Source organism: Leopardus geoffroyi, chromosome D3 (genome assembly GCF_018350155.1).
Source record: "Leopardus geoffroyi isolate Oge1 chromosome D3, O.geoffroyi_Oge1_pat1.0, whole genome shotgun sequence".
In the NCBI taxonomy this organism is placed as follows: Eukaryota; Metazoa; Chordata; class Mammalia; order Carnivora; family Felidae; genus Leopardus; species Leopardus geoffroyi.
Genome location: NC_059339.1, coordinates 75,556,536 through 75,579,258, shown reverse-complemented (window position 1 = coordinate 75,579,258; position 22,723 = coordinate 75,556,536). Strand labels below are relative to the sequence as shown.

The window sequence follows — 22,723 nt, the reverse complement described above, 5'->3', positions numbered from 1 at the left end:
AAGTTTAAGAAAACGTAAACTGGCTCTGAAAATATAGACTTTTCATTCTTCTGTCTAGATTTTTTTTCCCATTCAGTTCAAAACTCCTTATTTTACCTTGTTTTTTTGTGTGTCTGTTATAGCTTTAATGTTTTCCCAATGGTTACTTTATCATTATTTTTATTTGAATTTTCTAATCTACAACAAATTTAAAGAAATACACACTCATTGTAAAAAAGAAACCCAGAGAATATAGACAAATAAACAGTTAAGAAAGGAAAGTTACCCTTGACCACCAATCTCCTCCAGCACCCCAGGCACTCAAGGGAAACGCTTTTCCCGGGATTTTTTTCCCTTTTCATACGTATTGTACGTGTACATGCGTGAATATTGATCCTTCCATATAGTTTTCTTCTTCAAAAAATGATTTTATTTTACCTGCTCTTCTGAAACTTGGCTAGTTTCTCTTCTACTGATACCTTTCTCTATCAGTAGAAACGGATTGACCTCAATCTTTTTAATGGCAGTATGACGTGCCACAGTTCTGGTATCTTTTAATGGAAACAACTGTTGGTAAACAATAATTACATTTAGAGGACATGAGCAACTAAAAGTGTTTTGTCGTAAAGTACATTTTCTACATAAGACCATACTTTTCCCAACAAGAGTCAGCTGAGAGATAATCAGTTAAATCCAGCCAAACCACAAAAACATTTTACTTTTTAATGTTTATTTATTTATTTTGAGAGAGTGTGCGTGAGCAGGGGAGGAGCAGAGAGAGGAAGAATCTCGAGCATGCTTTGTGCTGTCAGTACAGAGCTCAACATGGTGCTTGATCCCATGAACTGTGAGATCATGACCTGAGGTGAAATCACGAGTCAGACACGTAACTGCCTGAGACACCCAGGCACCCCAAAAACATTTTAAATTTCAAGGGGCTCCTGGTGGCTCAGTCGGGTAAGCATCCAAATTCAACTCAGGTCATGATCTCACGGTCCACGAGTTTGAGCCCTGCGTCAGGCTCTTTGCTGACAGCTCAGAGCCTGGAGCCTGCTTCGGATTCTGTGTCTTCCTCTCTCTCTGCCCCTCCCCTGCTCGTACTCTGTCTCTCTCTCTCTCTCTCTCTCTCAAAAATAAGTAAAACATTCAAAAAAATTTTTAAATAAAAAGAATTCAATGTCAATACTCCTAAAACGCAGACGATTTTTCCATTTACAGTAAATTAGAGTAATTTATATCCTGAGCCCTTTAAAGTTTCCTCCTTACTACTACAAGTCTCTAACATGTACTAAGAAATCCAAGTATTCACGCCGTTAAATATTTGCTCTGGTCTATGCACAGACTGTTTGAAAACTTCTTCATTCTTGGCAATGAAACATGTAATGGAGAAGAATGCACACCGTAATTTCTGCAAAGTGAGCCCTGACTCATCAGTCAGAGATTCACCATCACATTTAACGTAAGATTTCATTCAATGACCACCAATTCTGCATATGGAAGTAGCTCAGATTTTGGAGTCAGAAGGATTGGTCTCCCTGATAAACATCTACTCGTCTTTGTAAACTCGGCTGAGACATCACCAACTCTCCTTTTTCCAACTACACTACTACCTGGTCCCTCCTCTGTGTCATACCACCTGGGACTCTTCTATGTGTCCCGGATGCCCTCTTACCGTAGCACCGTGACATTTCTCTGCTTCACCATCCTGCCTCTCTCTGCCAAGCCAACTTCAGGGCTTTTGAAGCAGCGACAGTGCAGTGCCCGACTGACCAGATGTAGCCGGGCAGCCCGCACTGACTCGGCACAGCCCCGTATACAGAGCAGGCACACATTAAATGTCTGCTGAATAAGTGAACAAATTCTAAAATACTTTCAGAAAATTTTAATCGCGAAAAGCCACACAATTGCTTAAAAAATATTTTACTTTGTTAAATCAACTGAACTCCATTTAGTGACCCCTATTTTTTTTTTAAGTTTATTTTTATTTAAGAGAGAGAGAGAGAGAGAGAGAGAGCAAGCAGGGAAGGGAAGAAGGAGAAGAAGACAGAATCCCAAGCAGGCTCTGTGCTATCGGCAGATAGCACTGACAGCACAGAGCCCAATGCAGGGCTCAAACCCACAAACCAGGAGATCTTGACCTTAGCTGAGCCGAAATCAAGAGGCAGATGAACCGACTGAGCCACCCAGGCACCCCTACTGAGTCCTAGTTCTTCAGTGATCCCTTTTTTCTAATTTTGGAATTGGGTACTGAGATTTATCATTTACATGGCAAAACCCAGTCAATTAAAATATTTTCTTTTCATATTAATTTTCAATCCTAAAAATAAACACCATCTAGTATTATTTAAAATAATTAGACGGTATAAGCCGTATCAGAGTGACTAATTAAAATTTCTCATCACTGAATGATTGAGAATGATATGCTGTCATCAAAAATAAATACTGAAGGCTCAACATTACACATCACTTAAGTTCATATTGATTTCTTGATTTTTTATAATGAATAATTATATGCTTTTAAAAGAAGTGGACTTTACTTTTCAGAGCAGTTTTAGTTTCACAGTAAAACTGAGCAGAAAATACACAGAGTTTTCCCATATACTCCTGGCCCCCCACAGACTCCCTCATTATCAACATCTACCTTCTGAGAGTGGTCCTTTTTTTTTTTTTTTTTTTTTTTTTTTTTACAACTAATGAACTTCCATTGACACACTATCACCAGCCAGAGTCTAGAGTTTACATTAGGATTCACTCTTGGTATCGTACATTCTAGGGGTTTGGACAAATGTAGAATGATGTATCCACCATTACAGCACCACACAGAGTAGGTTCTCTGCCCTAGAAATCCTCTGTGCTCTGCCCATTCATCCTCTCTTTCCCACTAACCCTTGGTAACCACTGATTTTTTTACGGACTCCACAGCTTTGCCTTTTTCAGAATGTCAAATAGTTGGAATCACCCAGTATGTAGCCTTTTCAGATTGGCTCCTTTCATTTAGTAATTAGCATTTAAAGTTCCTTCATATCTTTAATGGCTTGACAGTTCATTTCTTTTTAGCGCTGAATGTTTCATTGTCTAGAAGTACCATAAATAATATGCTGTTAAAAGCACAATGGTGATACTATGTGAAACCTATGCTCTGACTTCTACCTAAGTGGCTTTTTCCACAAAACTTTGTCAGGCTAACACAAATCGCATAATAAAACAGGAATTCCTCGTTTCTTCTTTTTAAAATATTTAACTTACTTTTCAGATTAGTTGAGTCTTTTGTTCATTAAATAATCTAGTGTAGGTTCAGATTTGATACTTAATTACTTCAAAGAGTTTTAGGGAAGGCATTAAAGCAGCTGTAGCATTCCTATATTAGGAGCATATGACATAACATGTTTCAGAACTTTATTATAATAGAGATAGAATGACTGGTAATCATATATTACTAAGTCAGTAATGAGGAACAATTTTTCACATTTTTGAGTTGTATCTTGCCTCAGGTTATTAGGAAGCCTCTCATTTTATAGAGGAGGAAACTGAAGCCCACAGACATGCCCAAGGCTGTCCAGTTGGGTGTGGCAGAGGCAGGGGCCCCCACAATCTAGAACCCATCTGCCACTGAAGGCAGCCCACAGCCACTCTTAGAGTGGCCGTTCTTAAAGCACGCTCTGCTTTGGACCCGCTTTCACAGGAACACTAAGATGCTATTTTCCCTTTTCACTCTCATTTTCTCACGAGTGTATAGTTGGCTTTTCCAAATGCTACAGGATATGAGCTATCACAGGCAGAAGCAGATAGGAGAATCTGGCAGGCTTCTATTAATGGTAGATTGGAAAAAACAAAACAATACCATTCTTCTAATTTGCTTTGTCTTGGAAAATATAATTTTTCATTAAAATGTTATTTGCATAAACATTTAATGGGTTACTTTTAAATTTCTTAATTTTAATTTCTAACATGCCAAATATTGACAGTTATAATCCACATAAACAAAAATTTTGGGGGGTTCTCAATAATTTGTAAGTATAAAGGGGTCCTGAGACTTTAAAAAGGGTTGAGAATTGTTGACATAGTGTCTATCTTTGAAAAAGTAGGCTTGCTCTCATTCTGTCACTCACATATATATATAGGTGTGTGTGTGTGTGTGTGTGTGTTTGTGTGTGTGTATACAGAATATAGATCTTAAGAGTTCATATATATTCTGTACCTTTGAGAATTTGGTTTCGATGAAACAAAAGCAAGCTAAACACTTAATAAGCACTTAGGCTGCTAAGAAGAGACTACAGGGTAACTTTGGAATCAACAGGATGAAGCAAGATTTAGGACTGGGAAGAGGCAGGAAAGAAATTGAGAAGGTGAGGCTGCAATGGGAGAGGTGAGAGGGGGTGAAGGAGAGGCCCGGGTGTGCCTGCCCTCGCTCTATCCCAGGGATGGATCCTCTGGGGCAAGAGGGTGGAGAGGTCTGGGCGTGCCTGCACTACCCCCCTGTCCCAGGGGCGATCCTCTGAAGCCTCCCTGCAGGCACAGAGTCTTGGAGTGCATTCCCTCAACGGCTAGGGTTGCTGGGAACACAACAGGAAAGCAACCAGAAAAGGCCCCTGTTCTCACACACCTAACGACTAAGCGTCAATATGAACAAGGTGACTTCAGATGATATAAACTCCATGAGATTAAATGGCAACGTGACAGCGATGGCGAGGAGGGTGTGTGAGACGGGGAGGGCGGGGGAGTGGACCTGAATGATGAGGCCAAAGAGGCCGCATCAAGATCTGGACGAGGAGTGTTCCGCCAGAGGGAGTAGCGGGAACAGAAGTTCCAAGAAGTAAGCGTGGCGCTATTCAAGGAAGAGAAAAAAGACTGAGGTGCTATCGGCACGCTGAATTTGAGACTGCGATTTCAAGAAATGCAGGCCTAACCCATTTAATATAATATCACCTGTAACGTGAGCCCTAACCGGTGGGGAGTTTTGCTGCCAGGTAGTATATATCACAGTGCTCTGAGTTGCACCCCATGTCCAGGGCTCTTTAAGGAGGCCCTCTTCTTCTTTTTAAAAAAATTCTTAATGTTTATTTATTTCTGAGAGAGAGAAAGAGACACAGCATGAGCAGGGGAGGAGCAGAGAGAAAGAGAGACACAGAATCTGAAGCAGGCTCCGGGCTCTGAGCTGTCAGCATAGAGCCAGATCGGGGGCTCGAACTCATGAACCATGAGATCATGACCTGTGCTGAAATTGGACGCTCAACCGTCTAAGCCACCGAGGCGCCCCAAGGAGGCCCTCTTCTGAGAGCAGCACTGCGCTGTGGGCAGGGTGAGGAAAGCAGGAAAGTAAAGCATCCTTTAAAGTAAGTAGAACATTAGAGACTCTTAAAAACTGAGAACAAACTGAGGGTTGAAGGGGGGGTGGGAGGAAGGGGAGAGTGGGTGATGGGTATTGAGGAGGGCACCTGTTGGGATGCGCACTGGGTATTGTATGGAAACAAAAAATTTGACAATAAATTTCACATTTAAATAAAAAAATAAATAAAAATCCTAATAAATAAATAAATAAATAAATAAATAAAGTAAGTAAGTAAGTAAGCAAGCAAGCAAGCAAGCAAGCAAGTAGAATCGATCTTAGGATTTGCATGGAGCCTCAGAGAAGCTAATCCCTGGTCTCTGTCAAGTCTAGCCCACCTCCTCCCCAGGCGCTGGGTCCCAGGAAAGGTTATGACGTAACCTTTCTATCTCTGGGATCTAAGGGGTGCACAAAGTACGTATGAGAGTTTTAATTAAGAAGAAGCAAGTTTCACGCTTCGGTCCAACAAAAGGCTAGTTTGCTAAATCAGCGGTTCTCAAAGGGGGATCTGCGGGTGGGGGCCTCGCGCTCCTGTCAGGAAGTTTGCCAGAGCAAAACTACTTCTGGAAGATACTGAGATGTCACTTGACCCGTTCATTGCGTCGACGCTGCTCTGATGATGTAAAAGCAGTGAAAAGTAAAGCTGCTGGCACGGCGGCCTGAATCAAGGCCGCGGCACCAAACTCCACCGGCCGTTGTTACATTCCCGCAGCCACGCACTGGCAGTAAAGAGAACTGAACAAGTTCAGTGTTGAACTGAATACGCAGTGTGATCCAATGGCGAGCGTGCAGGAAGCACTTCTGGCATACGCTGAAGCCTGACGGTCGTGTCAGGAAAGGACACTGGCAGGGCTGAGGTGCAAAAGCCACAAACCAGCTGTTCTTCACACGACACCATCCGTGCTTGAACGTACAACCCAGAGACACGCTGTGCGTATTTGGACTTGAGCATTTGGCAGACATTTTCTTGAAAGTGAACTACTTTATTCCCGTCCAGAGAAACCACCGACAGATTTTGCTGTCAATGATAAAACTGACGCTCTCAGGTAAAAATTAGAGTTCTAGCTTCCCAATTCTCACTGACTTTTTGATGAGATCAACGGTAATATTAGCCATTTGATAATGTGTGCTGCAATGTAACAATATATGGACAATCCCCCAAATTCAGCTACCAATATGTTCCAAAGGCAGATGCGTAATGTTATAAAGTCACCCAGAGGGGAAAGACCCTCTCAAAGTGCAAGATATACCAACGGATTAAATATAACAATATGAAAAGTTTGTTATGATTACAGAGTCTACATTGCAGCTAACCTTTAAAAATGACTACATGTTGAGTTTTAGTGAACTGCTAAAGAAGATGCAAAATCATCTTAAAAGGCTATTGAAATGTTCCTCCTGTTTTCAACTCTATGTCTATGTGAGGCCAGATTTTTCACCACGTACTTCAATTAAAACAACATATGGCGGGGCGCCTGGGTGGCGCAGTCGGTTGGGCGTCCGACTTCAGCCAGGTCACGATCTCGCGGTCCGGGAGTTTGAGCCCCGCGTCGGGCTCTGGGCTGATGGCTCAGAGCCTGGAGCCTGTTTCCGATTCTGTGTCTCCCTCTCTCTCTGTCCCTCCCCCGTTCATGCTCTGTCTCTCTCTGTCCCAAAAATAAATAAACGTTGAAAAAAAATTTAAAAAAAAAAAAAAAAAAAAAAAAACAACATATGGCAACAGATTAAAGACGGGCAGAGATGTGAAAATCCACCTGTCTCCTATTAAGCCAGACATGAAAGAAATCTATAAAAATGTTAAGCAATGCTACTTTTTCAGGGTTTTTGTTTTGGTTTGTTTTGCAAAGTAGTTATTTTTCATAAAAATATGTTGTTATATCAACATGAACTGCATTCAGTATTTCAAATAACTCTTTTGGGTCTTTACTTTTTAAGGAGTTCTGAGACCAAAAAGTTTGAGAGTCCCTGAAGACTAAAAAACATTGGACAATCAAAAAAGTTTAACCAGAGGGATAGAGAGAGAGGTAAGCAAAATAGTGGGGGCAAATATCAGATCAGAGTGGGCCAAGAGGGCACGAGAGGTGACAAAATAGACAGAGTACAGACTCCTTTTCCTGGCAGAGGAGAGAAGAGAGACCAGGCAGCAGACAGGTGATATGTGGGGGGAAGGGAGGATTGTTCAATGGGAGGTAACAGAGCCTGCGTCCAGGCTGAGGACTAGGTGCCAGGGGGAAGAGAAGACACAGTGACAGCAGGGTTCTCCAGAGAGCACAGTCCAAGATGGGGAAAGAGGATGGAATGAGAGTGAGGCAGGAAGAGACCAGCGCCTGGAACACAACAGGAGCCATGTCGCCCTCTGATAAGATGGCCCAACTCTGTGTGTCGCCTGATGTGTGCACGCTCGTGGACTCTCTCCTCTGCAGGACACAGAGCAGGTGTGGGATCTGTTGAGCAGAGCTGGGCTTTATTTTCGTCTCACTGTCAGCATAAAAAGTCATACATTTGTCCGTTTGTAAAATGAATGACAGGAGTACGTAATGTGTGACATAAGGTCGTTTTCAGGTTCACCATTCTACAACTTGTCATTCTATGAAAATAATGCAGCCAGGCCACTGCTTAGGTGAAATGACACGTGTCGTTTATTTTGTGGAAATTAAGGACTCAACATATTAAGTGGCAGAGCTGGTATCATTATCCACCCTCCGCTATCGAGTGCCTATGTCAAGAGTTCATACTTTCTGAACCAAAAATGGGGACAGGGCCCGACAAAAGATTTCTTTTGAATCTGTGAATTTATTTGACAAGTCTTTCAAAAGCATAAAAGTTGAATCACTCTTAGTTATATTTCAAATCAATTGCTTCAACCTAAAATAAAAATGCATGAAATAAGGATCTATCCGGGAATTCTGGGGCCTACGGCTTTTGGTTACTTTTTGCTAAGGGCACTCTAAAGGAAGTAGACACAAAAGCCCCTCCAAGCTACTTATAATGTGCATAACTGAGGAGTCGTAAGTGGCTAAAAATTGCATTTAGAGGCATATGTATGTAATTTTTGCTATGAAAAAATCCTGGAACTTTTTATATCTCCAAATATAATCATATTTTCTCATCAACTCAAATTTCATTATTAAATCCCTAATCCTTTGTGTGCTATGCATTTTGTCACTACTGGTACACAAGAACGTAATAAAACAGTCTTAAATTTAAACATCGCATTATAATTACGTTATATTTCCGGAGGTATTTTCTTTTCTTTCCTAATGGAGCTTTGATAGGCAGTAGCTTCCAAGAGCTTAATTTTTTTTATTCTGAGACTAGCAAAAGAGTATTTTTACAAAATGAATAACACACCTGTATTCACTTTAGAACAAGTACATGTCGCACGTATGTGTGGTACACTGTTTTTCTCTTAGTTCAGGAACACCTGTGCGTTTCTGCACTTTGATTTTTTAGGCTACTGTATCAAATATAGCCATGTAGAATGAGTCAGTGTTTATACGGTGACCAACAGAGGTTGATTAATCAAACCGAATCAAACATGGCATGCTCAGTGTTGCTGATGGTCTGTTGTATGAGGGACTTCACAAGGATATTCAAGTTCAGCAACACAGCAGTTGGTAACTACATTTTAAAAAGGAAATTCTGAAGAAACTTCAGTGATGCATATCCTCCACTCCTTGAAAAAAGTCGGTTCTACTTTCTTAGTGTCGAGGGCATTTTTAACTAAGGATGCTATATTTTTTCTAGTCCAGGCAATTAAATGTAAATTACTCAGAACCCTCTGGACTTCTGCCTCTAACAACAATTATCCAGAGGGCCGGATGAGGCCTCATGTAGGAGCCTGATGATGGCGAAGCAAAGGCGAGTGAGACAGGCGAGAATCTGGAGGAATTCATTTCTTAAATAAGTTACCTGACTGTACCTCTGATTTGGCTCATTCATAAATATAAAAGTAATTCACTGTTTCAAGAATCTTACTGATAATGTATCTGTGTTCTAAAAAGAATGCAGTGTATTTCCTATATAATAATATAGCCTTATTTGTTATAGTGATGAAAAATCTGGCAGCAGAACTATTTTGTGTAACGGTTCTTTGAAGGATGTGTGTGCTACAGTCTCTCAAGGGCAGTGAAATTTAAGTAATTTTCTTCTATTACTAATGGATGCTTCTATATTATTAATAACATCCCTGGAACCAAAATGTGAATTATTAGGAAATATTTAAATCTATGACTATAAAGTTTATACAGCAGTTAAAATAATGTGATTTTTGGATCTTTCACTAAATAATATAGGAGAGTATCTACAGATACATAAACTACTCCACGAAGATCTAGGATACTGCAGTTAATAGAAAGACTTTTTAAAAAATGTTTAGAAGATAATCATCACTGGTATTATGCATACAATTATTTTTGTTTCCATGGCTTTTGAAGTAAAATTTAAGATATGTGTCCATTTCACATATACACATACATACATATATAGTCACATACTACACAAAGGACTTAGGGAAGCTTATATGGAACACCATAATCCAGTAAAAAGGCAGAAAAGAAAGCCATCTGAGGTGTGATGACAAGGAAAGATATAATATGGGTGACGTAAGTCACTTTCATGACTTACTGAAAATCAGGCAAAGATCTGGCTTTGAGCTACCTAAGGGCCAAAGCAAAATTAACCCTGGTTATGTCGAAGAAAGAACAGACACAAAAAACAATACACATACTGGCTCCTTAGGACAAAACGAACAAAAAGTGCTTGTTATCCAAGTTTAAAAGAAATGTCCTGAGTCTTCACGGAAGGGACAGTAAGCAAAGTGCTGGGGACATCAGCATTGATCCCTACAATCAATGCACCGGCAATCTTCATATGGCACCCTCTTGGAAGATTCTTCAACGTGACTGCAGGCATGACGCTGAAGAGGAATTTGGGCACAGAACCGCAAAGGAGACCAGACATGCGGTCCGAACAAGGCAGCTCTCTGACGGTTTAATTTACTCTTGGCATATAAATTAGAACATGTAGAGGAATAAATGGAACACGCGTTTTGATGGACTATGTGTTTTTTAAACTAGCTCCTAAGTTTTCTTTTTCTTTTTTTTTTTTTTTCCAAATGAGTTTTAGATAAAAGCCAATCAATGACCAGTGGGAAGTTAACGTCTTTGGCAGGCACTGTGTGATACGGTCTAAGGGCAACTCTAAAAACTAATGGTGCATGACTAGAACCGAGGAAGTGAAGGAATGTCTTCAGGTGCTTCCTTGGAGTTCCTCTGAGTTTATTCGATATACAAACCAATAAACATTCAAGGGTCCATGGTTTTGTATAACAGAACATGGTCATCAAGAACAAGGACTCAGGTTTTGTGTTTCTCAATGTGGATTATTAGAGTACTCGTTTTCAAACGTGAGTGTATTTAACAATCACCAGGCTGCTCAGTGTAGCTTCCCAGGCTTCGCACCAGGCTGAGGTAGTGTCTCTCAGGTGGATCCTAGAAATCAGATAATTCTCTTGAAGACAGTCTAGGAACCACACTTAGAGACCATTACTCCCCCCGGGGCCTGACTGGGCGTGCGTACTCCATGCTGGTTTTCACATTTCACCTTCTCAGCTGGGTCCTTAGTTCTCTCAACTAATCTTTTTTTTTTTTTTAATGTTTTTATTTTTGAGAGAGACAGAGACAGAATGAGAGTGGGTTGGGGCAGAGAGAGAGGGAGGCACAGAATCTGAAGCAGGCTCCAGGCTCCGAGCTGTCAGCACAGGGCCTGACGTGGGGCTAGAACTCACGAGCTGTGAGATCATGACCTGAGCCAAAGTCGGATGCTCAACCGACTAGGCACCCCTAGTTCTCTCAACTAATGAGCACTGATCATACTTTGTTTAATATTTAGTTGTGTGAGCGTCCTTCTAACACATTCTTGAGAGTCACGAAATCTCCAAAACTGCAGGGTCTATAAACTGCATATATGTTTTGTCTTTTATATGAAGACTCTCAGTTGCACCCTGATCTCAAGCTTAGAATTATGCTTGTTTTGAATGACTGTTCTATCAGACGAACACTTAGGGATGGGTGGTCTGCCCCTCTTTGCACACTAGCTACTAAGCTTACATTCAAATTTAGGGCTTACCTTTAGCAAATTATGCTTTTATACCTTGCTGTAACCTCATGTTTTAATAAAATCAGCAAATGGGCTTTTTCGGTCAGTGATAAGGAGGAGTGTCTATCAAATTTTGCTGGCATGTGTTCTAATGCATTTCTACTTTCAAGCAGACGATACTGAAAAAACTTTTAACAGTTAACAGAAAAGCTATTATTTAAACAAAATTAGGAAAATCAAACTTTTTGTATCACTCCTTCTTTCTTTCAGTGAATTTACAATTTGTAACTTAAATCTTAAATGTGTTTTGAATAAGGGCGCAGGGGTGGCTCAGTCGCTTGAGTGCCCCACTCTTGATTTCGGCTCAGGTCACGATCTCACAGTTGGTGGGATGGGCTCCGCATTGGGCTCCGAGCTTATAGTGTGTGCAGAGGCTGAGTGGGATTCTCTCTCTCTCTCTCTCTCTCTCTCTGCCCCTTCCCCCATCTGCATGCATGCGTGGCACTCTCTCTCAAGATAAATAAACTTTAAATAAATAGGTTTGAATAAATATGTCAGAGAACAAAGAAATTCGGCTAACAATATAACTGAGTAGATGAATTCACCATTCATTAAATTACATGTGGAGTTCTATAACCATTAATAAATCTGAATGAATAAATGAATCAATAAGCAAACCCGAATAAGATTGACTCTTGGTATATAACAACATACAGAGATCACCCTAAGCTAAAACCCAAGACTTTCAGGACAACAGTAAAATGGAAATTTTATTGTAACATGCAATCTGCGAAATAACTGCCAAATTGCCAACAATAAGGAAAATCTTAGAGAAACTGCCAATTCAATGTTAGAGTGTTAATTTTAATTAAAATTTTAAAATCCTGACCTGAAAATTCAAAACACAGATGCATATCAGTCAAGTTTAAAAAACAAAACAAAAAGCCAAGAAAACCAATCTCAGGCTTATTCAGCGTTCGATGATGCTACTTCCTTGCAGTACTCACAGAAAACTGAATTTTATGTATCACCCAAGTCAAAGTACTTTCGATTTTTAAATATTTGATGACTTCAGAATACTACATTAGCTCCTAACTTTAGATGTTAGACTCACCTTTGTAATATTGATTAAAAATTATTTAATATTTTGAGAAGTAAACCAATTTTTACATATATGAAAATAATGCCATTCTGTATACTCTTTATGCCTATAAAATACTTTCAAATCTTTATTAACTAATTTCTTATATACGTTTTGGTGTTTACAGTATTGTTAAGATAGAGAGACCCATAGGAAACTAACATTCTCTGAATATCTAAATCACAAACATTCTCCTGGGTGCTTTGACGAATATGTCATTTAAAAATAACATTAAATGAAGTTTTTTTTAACACCCTTTTAAGATTTGATCTACCAACCATAACAACTAAATACTGGTATACAGCAACATTACAGAAGTTAGCCTAAGCTAAAACCCATAGCGTCTTTATAATCGGGTAAAGGAAAGAAGAAAAATGAACAACAACAAAAAAAGACTACAATATTATATAAAGATTGTAAAAACAAATGCCACCTGTCTGGGCCACAGATATTCACATCATTGACTTTGACTGCAGTTTCATATTTAGTGAAGGGCACTTATAAGTAGAGGGCTCATAAGCGCTGTAAGGCACCCAGTACAATGGCATAGACGTGGCAGATACTCAATAAAATAATTTTAACTTCTGTTGATATGTTGATATCTTTGTTTTTGTTCATTTATCAACCTAGTACAAATCAGCCAATAGGTAGCATGGCATCTGTAAAACTTCCGAGGTCCCATCTGAGCTTAATGTTCTCTGAAGTCCTCCATAATTGATTGCCTATTCTAACAAACATTTAGTATAATCCACAACCTTATATTGTTAATCATCTTTCTTTGCTTATGGGTTGACTCTCACATAAATGGCCTATGTAGCTTATATATTCACAGCTGTAGTAATATCTAACATGATTTCTTAAGAGGTAGCTAACAACTGTTTGTTATAAATCTGAAGTTTCATACGATTGTGTCTTATCAACTACATTCTGGCCAAAGAATTACATGTTTTCGCTGAAACTCTGTTGATTCTCCATTACTTACAGAATAATGGTCAAATTCCTTTGTATGGAATTCAAAGCCCTAGACTCTGGCACTGTGTTAGACTTTCATCCTCAACCTACATTCCGGCCACTACCACCCAGCATTTGCCAAACTCTCGCTATACTTTTGTATCTCCAGACATCTACTGGTCTGGTTCTTTCTGCAATTCCCGATGGCACACTCCTGTTCCTTCTGTGAAGCTCACCCCACTGACTCTTCTGTGAAGCTCTCCCAGAACCCATCACCACTTCTGCCCCCACCGACTCAAACCCTTGTGGGAGACAAATCCTTCTAATTGTTTGGCAGCCACTTTTATCAAAACATTTTTCTCCTTTAATAGAAGGAGATCATTATTAGTCTGCCTTCCCTTTTATGAAACTTCCTCAGATTCTATTATTATTATTATTATTATTATTGTTGTTGTTATTGTTATTACTATTATTCTGCTTTGTCATCTGTGAAACTTTCTAAGCCTTCCATATTCCCAACCCTCTCTCTGGTATGTAATTCTACTCTAGCACATAACACAGCACCCTGGAATTATTTACCTTAATAAGCACTGACCTTATTAGACCCTGTGGGCTCCCTGAGGATACCATCTCATTCCTCATGGTAGTCTCAGGGCCTAGCTATACTTGATACACAGTAGGTGTGCAATACACGTTATTAAATTAATAAACAAAACACAATTGCTTTCTGCCAAATCAGAAAAACCTGCTACTGAGCATGCCTCCTTAGCAATCCAGCAGAACCCTTACTCTTTGGCAATGAGATACCAGCAAAAAAAGCGGACTCCAGTAAACTAGGGTGACTGAAGGAACTGAGGGTGCCGCTTGGGAGGGAGGCAGGATTCCAGCAAGGGCAAAGACAGGCCCTTTAAACACCGAACAATTTTGTCACATTAACTTCAGGACGCTTATTTACTTCGCCATGACAGACGCCATAAGGAAGGCTTTGGTAACTAACATTTAGCTCTGCAATAATCACCACATCTGTAAAGTGACACCCCAGTGTCCATTTCACATAGGCATGTCCTTAGAGAACGAGTGACTGGGAATATAACAGCTACATGTACTCTTATCAATTAACTGCATGACAAGATTTTATACATACAATTTTTAACAAAAGGAACGCAAACCAGAATTAATGTGGCATGGTGTTAAAAAATTACTGCGTTCTAACATGCCTAATCTGTACCACAAGAAAATACATATCTGTACACATGTATATTCCAGCATAATCTTTTCGTGTAGGTGTTCTTGGTTTCATTTCTGGGTGCTATGACTCAGCAACAGCAAAATGACAAGACTACAATATAAAGTCTACTGTAGATATTGGAAGACTCACGGAGTACAATTAATTCAGCAAAGACTTGCTCAAATGCCAGGAGATACAGAAGACGTAACTACGCATCATGTAACATCACTACTCTCAGGCAAAAACTTAAGCTTACAGCCTAAAATAAAGCTTTTTGCTACCGTACGCTCAGAGAAAGCAAAATGGAAAGTAAAAGCAAAAAATAAGTAAGGAAATCACTAAACTGGTCTTAAAAGGAAAAACATTATGTAATGATGACTAACTGGTTGTTCTATTTTCTACAAAAAACCATGATTTTCAATAGACTTAAGCACTATTTCCACTGACCCCTTGGAGTTAAAAAAAAAAAAAAAAAATTAACAAAATGTTCCCCAAGCTATAAACATTTTAAGAACCAAAAACTACTTTAAAGGAAAAATAAACATGACTACATTTGACATTTTAAAAACTTTCATTTCATAACAGTTAAATGCTATAGACATCTAAAATTATTGGTTGTGCTTAACATATGCAACATTGTTTATAAAAGTTTTTACTGCTCTTGGCCAGTTTTCTCCCAGGGAAAAACACCTACACTTAGTAGTACCATAGGAAATTGCTATCTTTATATTAAAAAAAGAAATTTACCAGTGAAAATGTGGCATAAAGGTTTCCCTTGGCTGAAAAGTGTATCTTCTCTCCTAAGTCAGAGGCTTCCTAGACTCTCTTCTTAATGGAAATGTTAATTTGAGTAATGAATGTGAGAGCACACACATATTCCATAGATGCTATCTCTTACTCATTTTTTTAAGGTTTGAGAAAATCTCTTCATGACCCAATTTCAAATAGTGGTTCTATCACATTTGTGTTTTTGACTGTAAGCTGCCTTGTATTCAGAATGTAAGCAGGCATCAGACTACAAACTCATCCTGCTAAAATTTTTCAAAAGTAATTTGTTAGTAAAAATTATTTATTTGAGGGGCACCGGAGTAGTTTAGTCAGTTAAGCATCTGACTCTTGATTTTGGCTCAGGTCATGATCTCACAGTTCGTGGGTTCGAGCCCCATGTCAGGCTCCACGCTGACAGCATGGAGCCTGCCTGGGATTCTCTCTCTGCCCCTCCCCTGCTTGTGTGCTCTCTCTCTCTTCCAAAAATAAATAAATAGGGATGCCTGGGTGACTCAGGCAGTTAAGCATCCACCTCTTGATTTCGGCTCAGGTCACGATCTCATGGTTTGTGAGTTTGAGTCCCATAGTGGGCTCCATGCTGAGCCTGCTTGGGATTCTCTCTCTCTGTCCCTCCCCCTGCTCTTTCTCTCTCTCTCCCAAAATAAATAAATAAACTTTAAAAGTATACACATATACATATATGTACATGTATATGTATATATATATATATATATATATATATATATATATAAACTTTTAAAAATAAATTAAAAAATGATGATGATTTGATGGCATTTCCTTAAAACAAACAGAAAAAATTATTTATCTTGCATGCTACTGAAGGTTTCTTTACCTGCAGATGGCTGGGAAACATTCTTGAAGACCTTTCTTTTTAACTAAAGATCCTTCAAGGCAGTACATAATGATGTCCATAACCTTTATAGAAAAGATACATATGTAAAGTTAATTTCAAATACTTAATTTTCCAAAATTTCAATTATTCACTTAGGCCTCATTTGCATGAAAATTCTAGACAGTCTGATCGCAATATTTACTTTAAAACTACACTATATTTACTAAAGCTACAGGAGATTTACTTTATACTATCAACTATTCTTTCTCCTACCTGTACAAAAACGAAAGAAAGACCAGTAAAAGGAAGAAACGAGACTTGTTGACTTCAAAGGCGATTCAGATTTATCTACAATACGGGTAGCTTTTATTCAAACACACTACATGTATTGTTTGATTCATAATGGAAGGCATTAAAGAGGACATACTCTTCTAAGAATTACTCCAACACAGACTACTTCCCTGTGAATGGTAAAAGCGTACACAACGATTATTTTGATTTGTTAACGAAATTTGAATAAGGTCCTGTGAAATGGTACAAAAGCTAATTCGTTTAATCGTCTCTCTTTCGTTTTGAGATGCTGGAAATAAAAATGCTGATTTCTAGGGGCGCCTGGGTGGCGCAGTCGGTTAAGCGTCCGACTTCAGCTAGGTCACGAGCCGCGTCGGGCTCTGGGCTGATGGCTCAGAGCCTGGAGCCTGTTTCCGATTCTGTGTCTCCCTCTCTCTCTGCCCCTCCCCCGTTCATGCTCTGTCTCTCTCTGCCCCAAAAATAAATAAACTTTGAAAAAAAAAAATTAAAAAAAAAAAATGCTGATTTCTATACTGCACTGATCTATCTGATTTAGGCTGTTGCTGCCACATTTACAGCAGGATATTCTTACCTCTACGAGAAGATCCACAACATCTGTGGGCATCTTTTCAATAAGAATCTCAATGACTCTCAGAACTTCCCCTTTAGCTCGTGCAAGAGCTGTTGTGTGCACGCTCTGCTGTGACTGGGTATTTGCTGCAAGAGCTGTGTGTCTGTGCACCTGTGGAAACATTTCCGTGCTGTAGATATGATTGACGCTCCACTCAGTTCTGCGTTCCCAGCCACTAGTGTGTTTTTCACTTGTTAATACAGTAGGGGAAAAAGGAGAATCAACAGAAACAAACCTCTTGGGGTGGGTCAGAAAACACTTGATTGCAAAAGAAAAGTATTTAGTACAGTCAAAGCTCAGCGAGTATTCTCTGATAAAATTCGGTAAGTTCCCGGGTATTATATGAGACCTTAAGACAACATTACCATGAGATTTCTCCAAAGACAGACTGAAGGTCTGTGAATTTGGTAGATCTGGTGCTGAGGTGGACGGCAGTTAGAAGATACCAGCAAGCAAAAGACAGGAGACTTGCTCTCAAGTAATAATAGTAAATGATGCTTATATAACACTTCCGGTCTAACAGGCATCATTGTAAGTGTCGTATTTCCCATATAAAGTGTCGTATTTCCCATATACCTCCAAAAACAACAGGCACTGTAAAGAATGTAGGTCCAATGTGATTTTTCTTCCCATACAAACTGTAAGTCTTCATCATTCAGAGGAGGAAGAACAGTGCTGGGCGCTGGGCCAGCCATGGAGGAGTGGGCATGAGGACAGGGGAGGGGTCAGTAATAACAGTGAGAAGAACTTCAGGATTTTACTCCAAAACTCTAAGTGAAGTGGTAAGCTTATTTTTACAAAGTAGTAAATGTTAACTATTACACTGAAATAGTCGGACACTAAGAACGTGGGAGTCAACTGGCAATTCGTAAAGCATTAACATTAAAATATTTAAAAAAATACCTTTTCTAACCAAATGCTGGAGTACAGTAAATCCAAGGCGCGGCTATTCTAACAGTTCATTTAAAAATACTCATATGTGGGGGTGCTTGGGTGGCTCGGTCAGTTAAGCATCTGACTCTTGGTTTCAGCTCAGGTCATGATGTCAGTTTGAGTCCCACGTCAGGTTCTGTATTGACAGCGTGGAGCCTGCTTGGGATTCTGTCTCCCTTTCTTTCTGTCCCTCCCCCACTCATGCACCCACGTTCTCTCTCTCAAAATAAATAAATAAACTTAAAAAATATGCATAAGGAAATGGTGAAAATTAATTTCAAAAACACAATTAACATAAATACTTATTTACTCTTTAAAGAGGCAGTTTTATGCCTGGCATTTATAGGACCTGTGTATGTGGTCAGACTGATGTAAGGTTTATTCAGTATTCTCAATATTACTACCTATGCATATTCAACTGATACAAAAACTGGTAAAAAAAAAAATTCCGTGGCTAATAAACCTGTTCATTCATACATATACTTCATATAAATATATAATATCTATAAATTATAAAAATATTACACATGCATATTTTAAATACAGTGTAATCTCACTTTACACAATTAGAAAAACACACAGCCTTACTCTACATATTTTAGGTATGAATTCAAAGTCCCATCACTTCATATAAACCGATACAACCGGCTATTAGGACCTTCCTTCCTCCTTTCTAGTTACCTTCACGTCACAAGTATTTGCTGCATGCCTATTAAGGATGGCTCTGGGGCAGACACAGGCCCGGTAGGCTTCAGGTTATCAGGGCAGACTCAGAGGTATTTATTTAGTATTTTAAAAATTCATCATAGCTACAGGAAAAACAACTCAGACAGAGCTCATACCCCACGGACACCAACTCTGCACATTATTCATGCTGAAATGGAACAAACCTTTAAAAAAAAATATAGGAGCTGATCACCCTTTCCTTGTTCTCCCACTACTAAGACCCATAGGAAAGATCCTATAATTGGCTCATTGTTCTTTACTAGTTTTTCAGTTAGATGTGGGCAATTAGTTAGAACACTAAGAACGTGGGAATCAATCGGCATTCAAGTCTTTATCTGCGACATGTAATAGGAAAAACCATTAGCAAGTTTATGACTTACATTTTTGTTTACAGTTGAAGAGCCAGTGTTAAATAAGTTAAGTTTTGATTACAGGCAGGAATTTATACTTGTAAAATATGAATACCTATAGCATATTTTAATTAGAATCAGCCTGCGATATTTCAGATTGAAAAATTAATTTCAAATATTTGCAAGTGAGTTAACTTTGAGAACAGAAATGAATACAAAAGCGCAGGTAATGAAGGCAGGCACACAGGTTCGTATCTATTCATTTCAGCACGAGATTATTAGCCTGCGTTGTTCTAGAACAAACTGGAAAGATTATTCGTGGATATGGACCCTCAGCTCACAAGGTCTAATAATTCCTCTAAGTGAGAAGGTGGAGCACCCAGAGAGGCTCCCTCACCTCTTTGGCGATAGTTGTGATGAAGGCGGGTGGTCTGGCAGTGGCAATGAGCGAGAGGGCGTGCCTCGCAGAGCGGGCGGAGTCAGCAGCCGGGCTAAGAGGCAGCCCCATTGTGATGCTAAACAGGGATCAGAAAAAAAGGAAAAGAGAAAAGAAGCATTAGAAATATAGACTGAAAAGATTAGACACAGCTTATAATGTCAGTTCAAGGTCAATGGGAGCACTCAAACAGTTAGAATATAATGGACTTGCAACAATGAGCAGTGATTAGGAGTCAGGGTGTTCTGGCATCAAATACAAAATCGAATAATTAACCGTGAAGATTGAAAACAGTATGTGCATCTGTCCAAAGTGTTAAAAACGCCTTGTTAACAAATTATCAAGAACTAGTACTGAACGCACATCCCAAAGCTCAGGATAAGGCAAGAAAGAAGACTGAGCTGGGCATTTTCAGTTTTTTTGCTAAAAAAAAAAAAAATGAAAGGTAATAATTTGTTTGTAAGGCCACATAAAAAGGCTTCATTTAAGGACGTGTATCTGAAAGGAAGCAAAATTCACTTCTGTCCATAGAATTCTCAAAAGAACTGAAAATCGCAAAATTATTTTTAGTTTTTATAATTATTTTTAGTTTGAAATAACCTCAGTACTGTTAATTTACCTCCTGGTCAATACTTTTAGAACCAATCTACTAGTCAGCACGTTCTGCCAATGGTTATTTTGTATTGATGCAAAAATTATATTAATGGATACTTATTTTCTCTCTATAAAGATCATAGGCATGGCATTGTCCAGGCTATATATAAGCATATATACATGATGAAATAAATCTTTCCAAGCTGTGAGACTATTCTCATAGGATAGTGATATTAGATTCCTTTGCCAACCCTAAAACCTAAATATGACTTCTGTTGTAAGCTTCCTGTACATTTTACAGGGACTACTGGGAAAACTAGTTAAGACTTTTTATTAAAATGTGGGATGTGATCCACACATCAGCTGTACACAAGGGGCACTTTGCTGCTCAGTAAGAGATGCATCATAGTTTCTCCCTCTAGTTAAATAAATTCGACACTTAAATACCCATAAGAAATTATATGAAGATTTTTCCTGCTCCAATTAAATAAGTATGCATGTTTCATGTGTAAACTGAATTATGTTTACTAAAAATTCTTAAAAAGTTTACAAATATTTCTATGATTAGTCTAAGAATCATTATTTTAAATTTTAGATGAAAATAAGTATGCATTAGGCATTCTGATCACCGTTAAAAGAAAGGTAAATTGATTATAAAGAATTCTGCTTATAATTTTTTTGTGACTGCGACATTGCTTAAATCTTTGACTGAACATCTAATGGTCTCCAGTCTTTTTTCCAAGCTGAGGGTAGATACAAAGCAGGATCTCAGAGAGGAGGGTGGACAGCATTCCTTTGATGTTTACCACTACAATGAGATGTGAGCGGATGTATGCGCATATAGCGCGCATGTGCAAGAAACAGGAAGCCCGCCAGGGCGAACATATCACCTCCAAAGACGATCCTGACATCCTAGGTACTCGGTAGGGGCTGGAAAGAGGCGCTTAACAGTAAAGCAGGGCGGGGTAGGTGGCCAGTTTCTTTTCTGGATTAAACTTTACTATTGAGAATTCCAGAAAAGAAATGTTCACCGTGTCAGCACTGTTGGCCTGGATTGCTTAATAATTATTGTGACGTTTAGATCACATTTTAAGAAATTCAAAAGCTAATTACACTTTCTAGATTCTGTATGATGTTTCTTTCACCAATACAAAAAGGTGTTGATATTATCAAAAGGCTGAAACCAACAAAACTGGTATGTTAACTAAATAATTCTGAGCAAACCTAACTCAAATTTCCTAAGATCAATAAAATCACAGAATGTTGGGAGTTGGAAAAGATCCCCAGGCAACAACCCCTGCCCGGCCGTCAGCCATGGGGAAAGGATGTCTATCTCCTGGGCAGCCTGGCCCATGTCTGGAAGGCACGGCAGGGAGGAAGAACTGGAAGTGGAACGTGAGGTCTAGGTTTGAAATTGAACTTTCCTACACTATGTCCTCATGCATCTGCCCAGGAAGGGGGTGGTATCAGCATTTTGTGAAGGGGAAGTTGGGTCCAGAGCTCAGTGAGGAGCCAAGGTAGTAGTGTGATGTCTTTCAGGACAGGGACCTTTGGAGAAAATAAAGGGGGGAGGGGCTTGACCATACTGCGGTTAACTGGATTGATGAACTGGTCACATGACCAAACTCTGCGACTTTGGATGAACGGCTAGACTGCACCCCTGAGTGGGGTTTCCAGTGGTATGTGGTAACACGTGGACTTCAGCTCTGTTCTTTTCAACGTCAATCACAATTTAAATGAAGATACGCACAGTTATCAATTGGTGTGGACAGAAGGTTGTAATGGAAAGCAACTGTACTAAATGGCAGAAATGGGATTCAAACAGTCCTCAAAAAGATCAAATTGAGCTGAAGATAGAAGCCTTATGTGAGGCACAAATGACCCAACTTTACAGGAATGGGAAGACCAAGCTTACGGAGCTGCGGTAAGGGTTGCGAGTGAAGCACAGATACATATGTTAATGAGGGGGCTGCCTAATGGGCTCCATTGTATCAAGGGAAACATGGTGATAGACAACATGTTGCCCCTGCTGAACTTCGTGGTTCTGGCTGCCTGTCTGCCATCCCTGTGGCGGTACCGCCTCCTCAGTGGCTGAGGGATGGGATCTGCCTTCTGCAGGCCAAGTGTCGGAGGACCCTTCCGGAATACATACAGAAGAGTCCCGTCTATTCCCAGCTGTGTGCTGTTGTGACCTCTTGCAGTTGGAAACCAGAGTTCTACTCACACAAACAGGATCCCACCAGACTCACCACCCACTGCTCTTCCAGCCCTTCTCTGTGCCCTCTGGAGAAAAGTTTAGTGGGAAGCCAAGAAGAGGGGGAAGGAAGGGAGAAAGAGAAGGGGAGAATGGGAATGAATGGCTATGCATGTGTGTGTTCACCTGAGGATGACCAGTGACGAGTGGATACTGTACCCCT

At 39.6% G+C, this 22,723-nt stretch overlaps 1 protein-coding gene across 9 annotated transcripts in view; it reads right to left on the bottom strand.

Moving 5' to 3' along the window:
• Positions 1-22,723, bottom strand: part of WDR7 (WD repeat domain 7) — a 358,314-nt gene that overhangs the window by 81,002 nt on the left and 254,589 nt on the right. For all 9 annotated transcript variants that reach the window (XM_045457399.1, XM_045457394.1, XM_045457401.1 and 6 more), the window contains 3 exons: positions 19,674-19,791; positions 17,229-17,378; positions 16,346-16,428 (listed from right to left, as the gene is read on the bottom strand). In XM_045457399.1, coding sequence (XP_045313355.1) covers positions 16,346-16,428; positions 17,229-17,378; positions 19,674-19,791 — 351 coding nt within the window. The remainder of the gene's footprint in view (positions 1-16,345; positions 16,429-17,228; positions 17,379-19,673; positions 19,792-22,723) is intronic.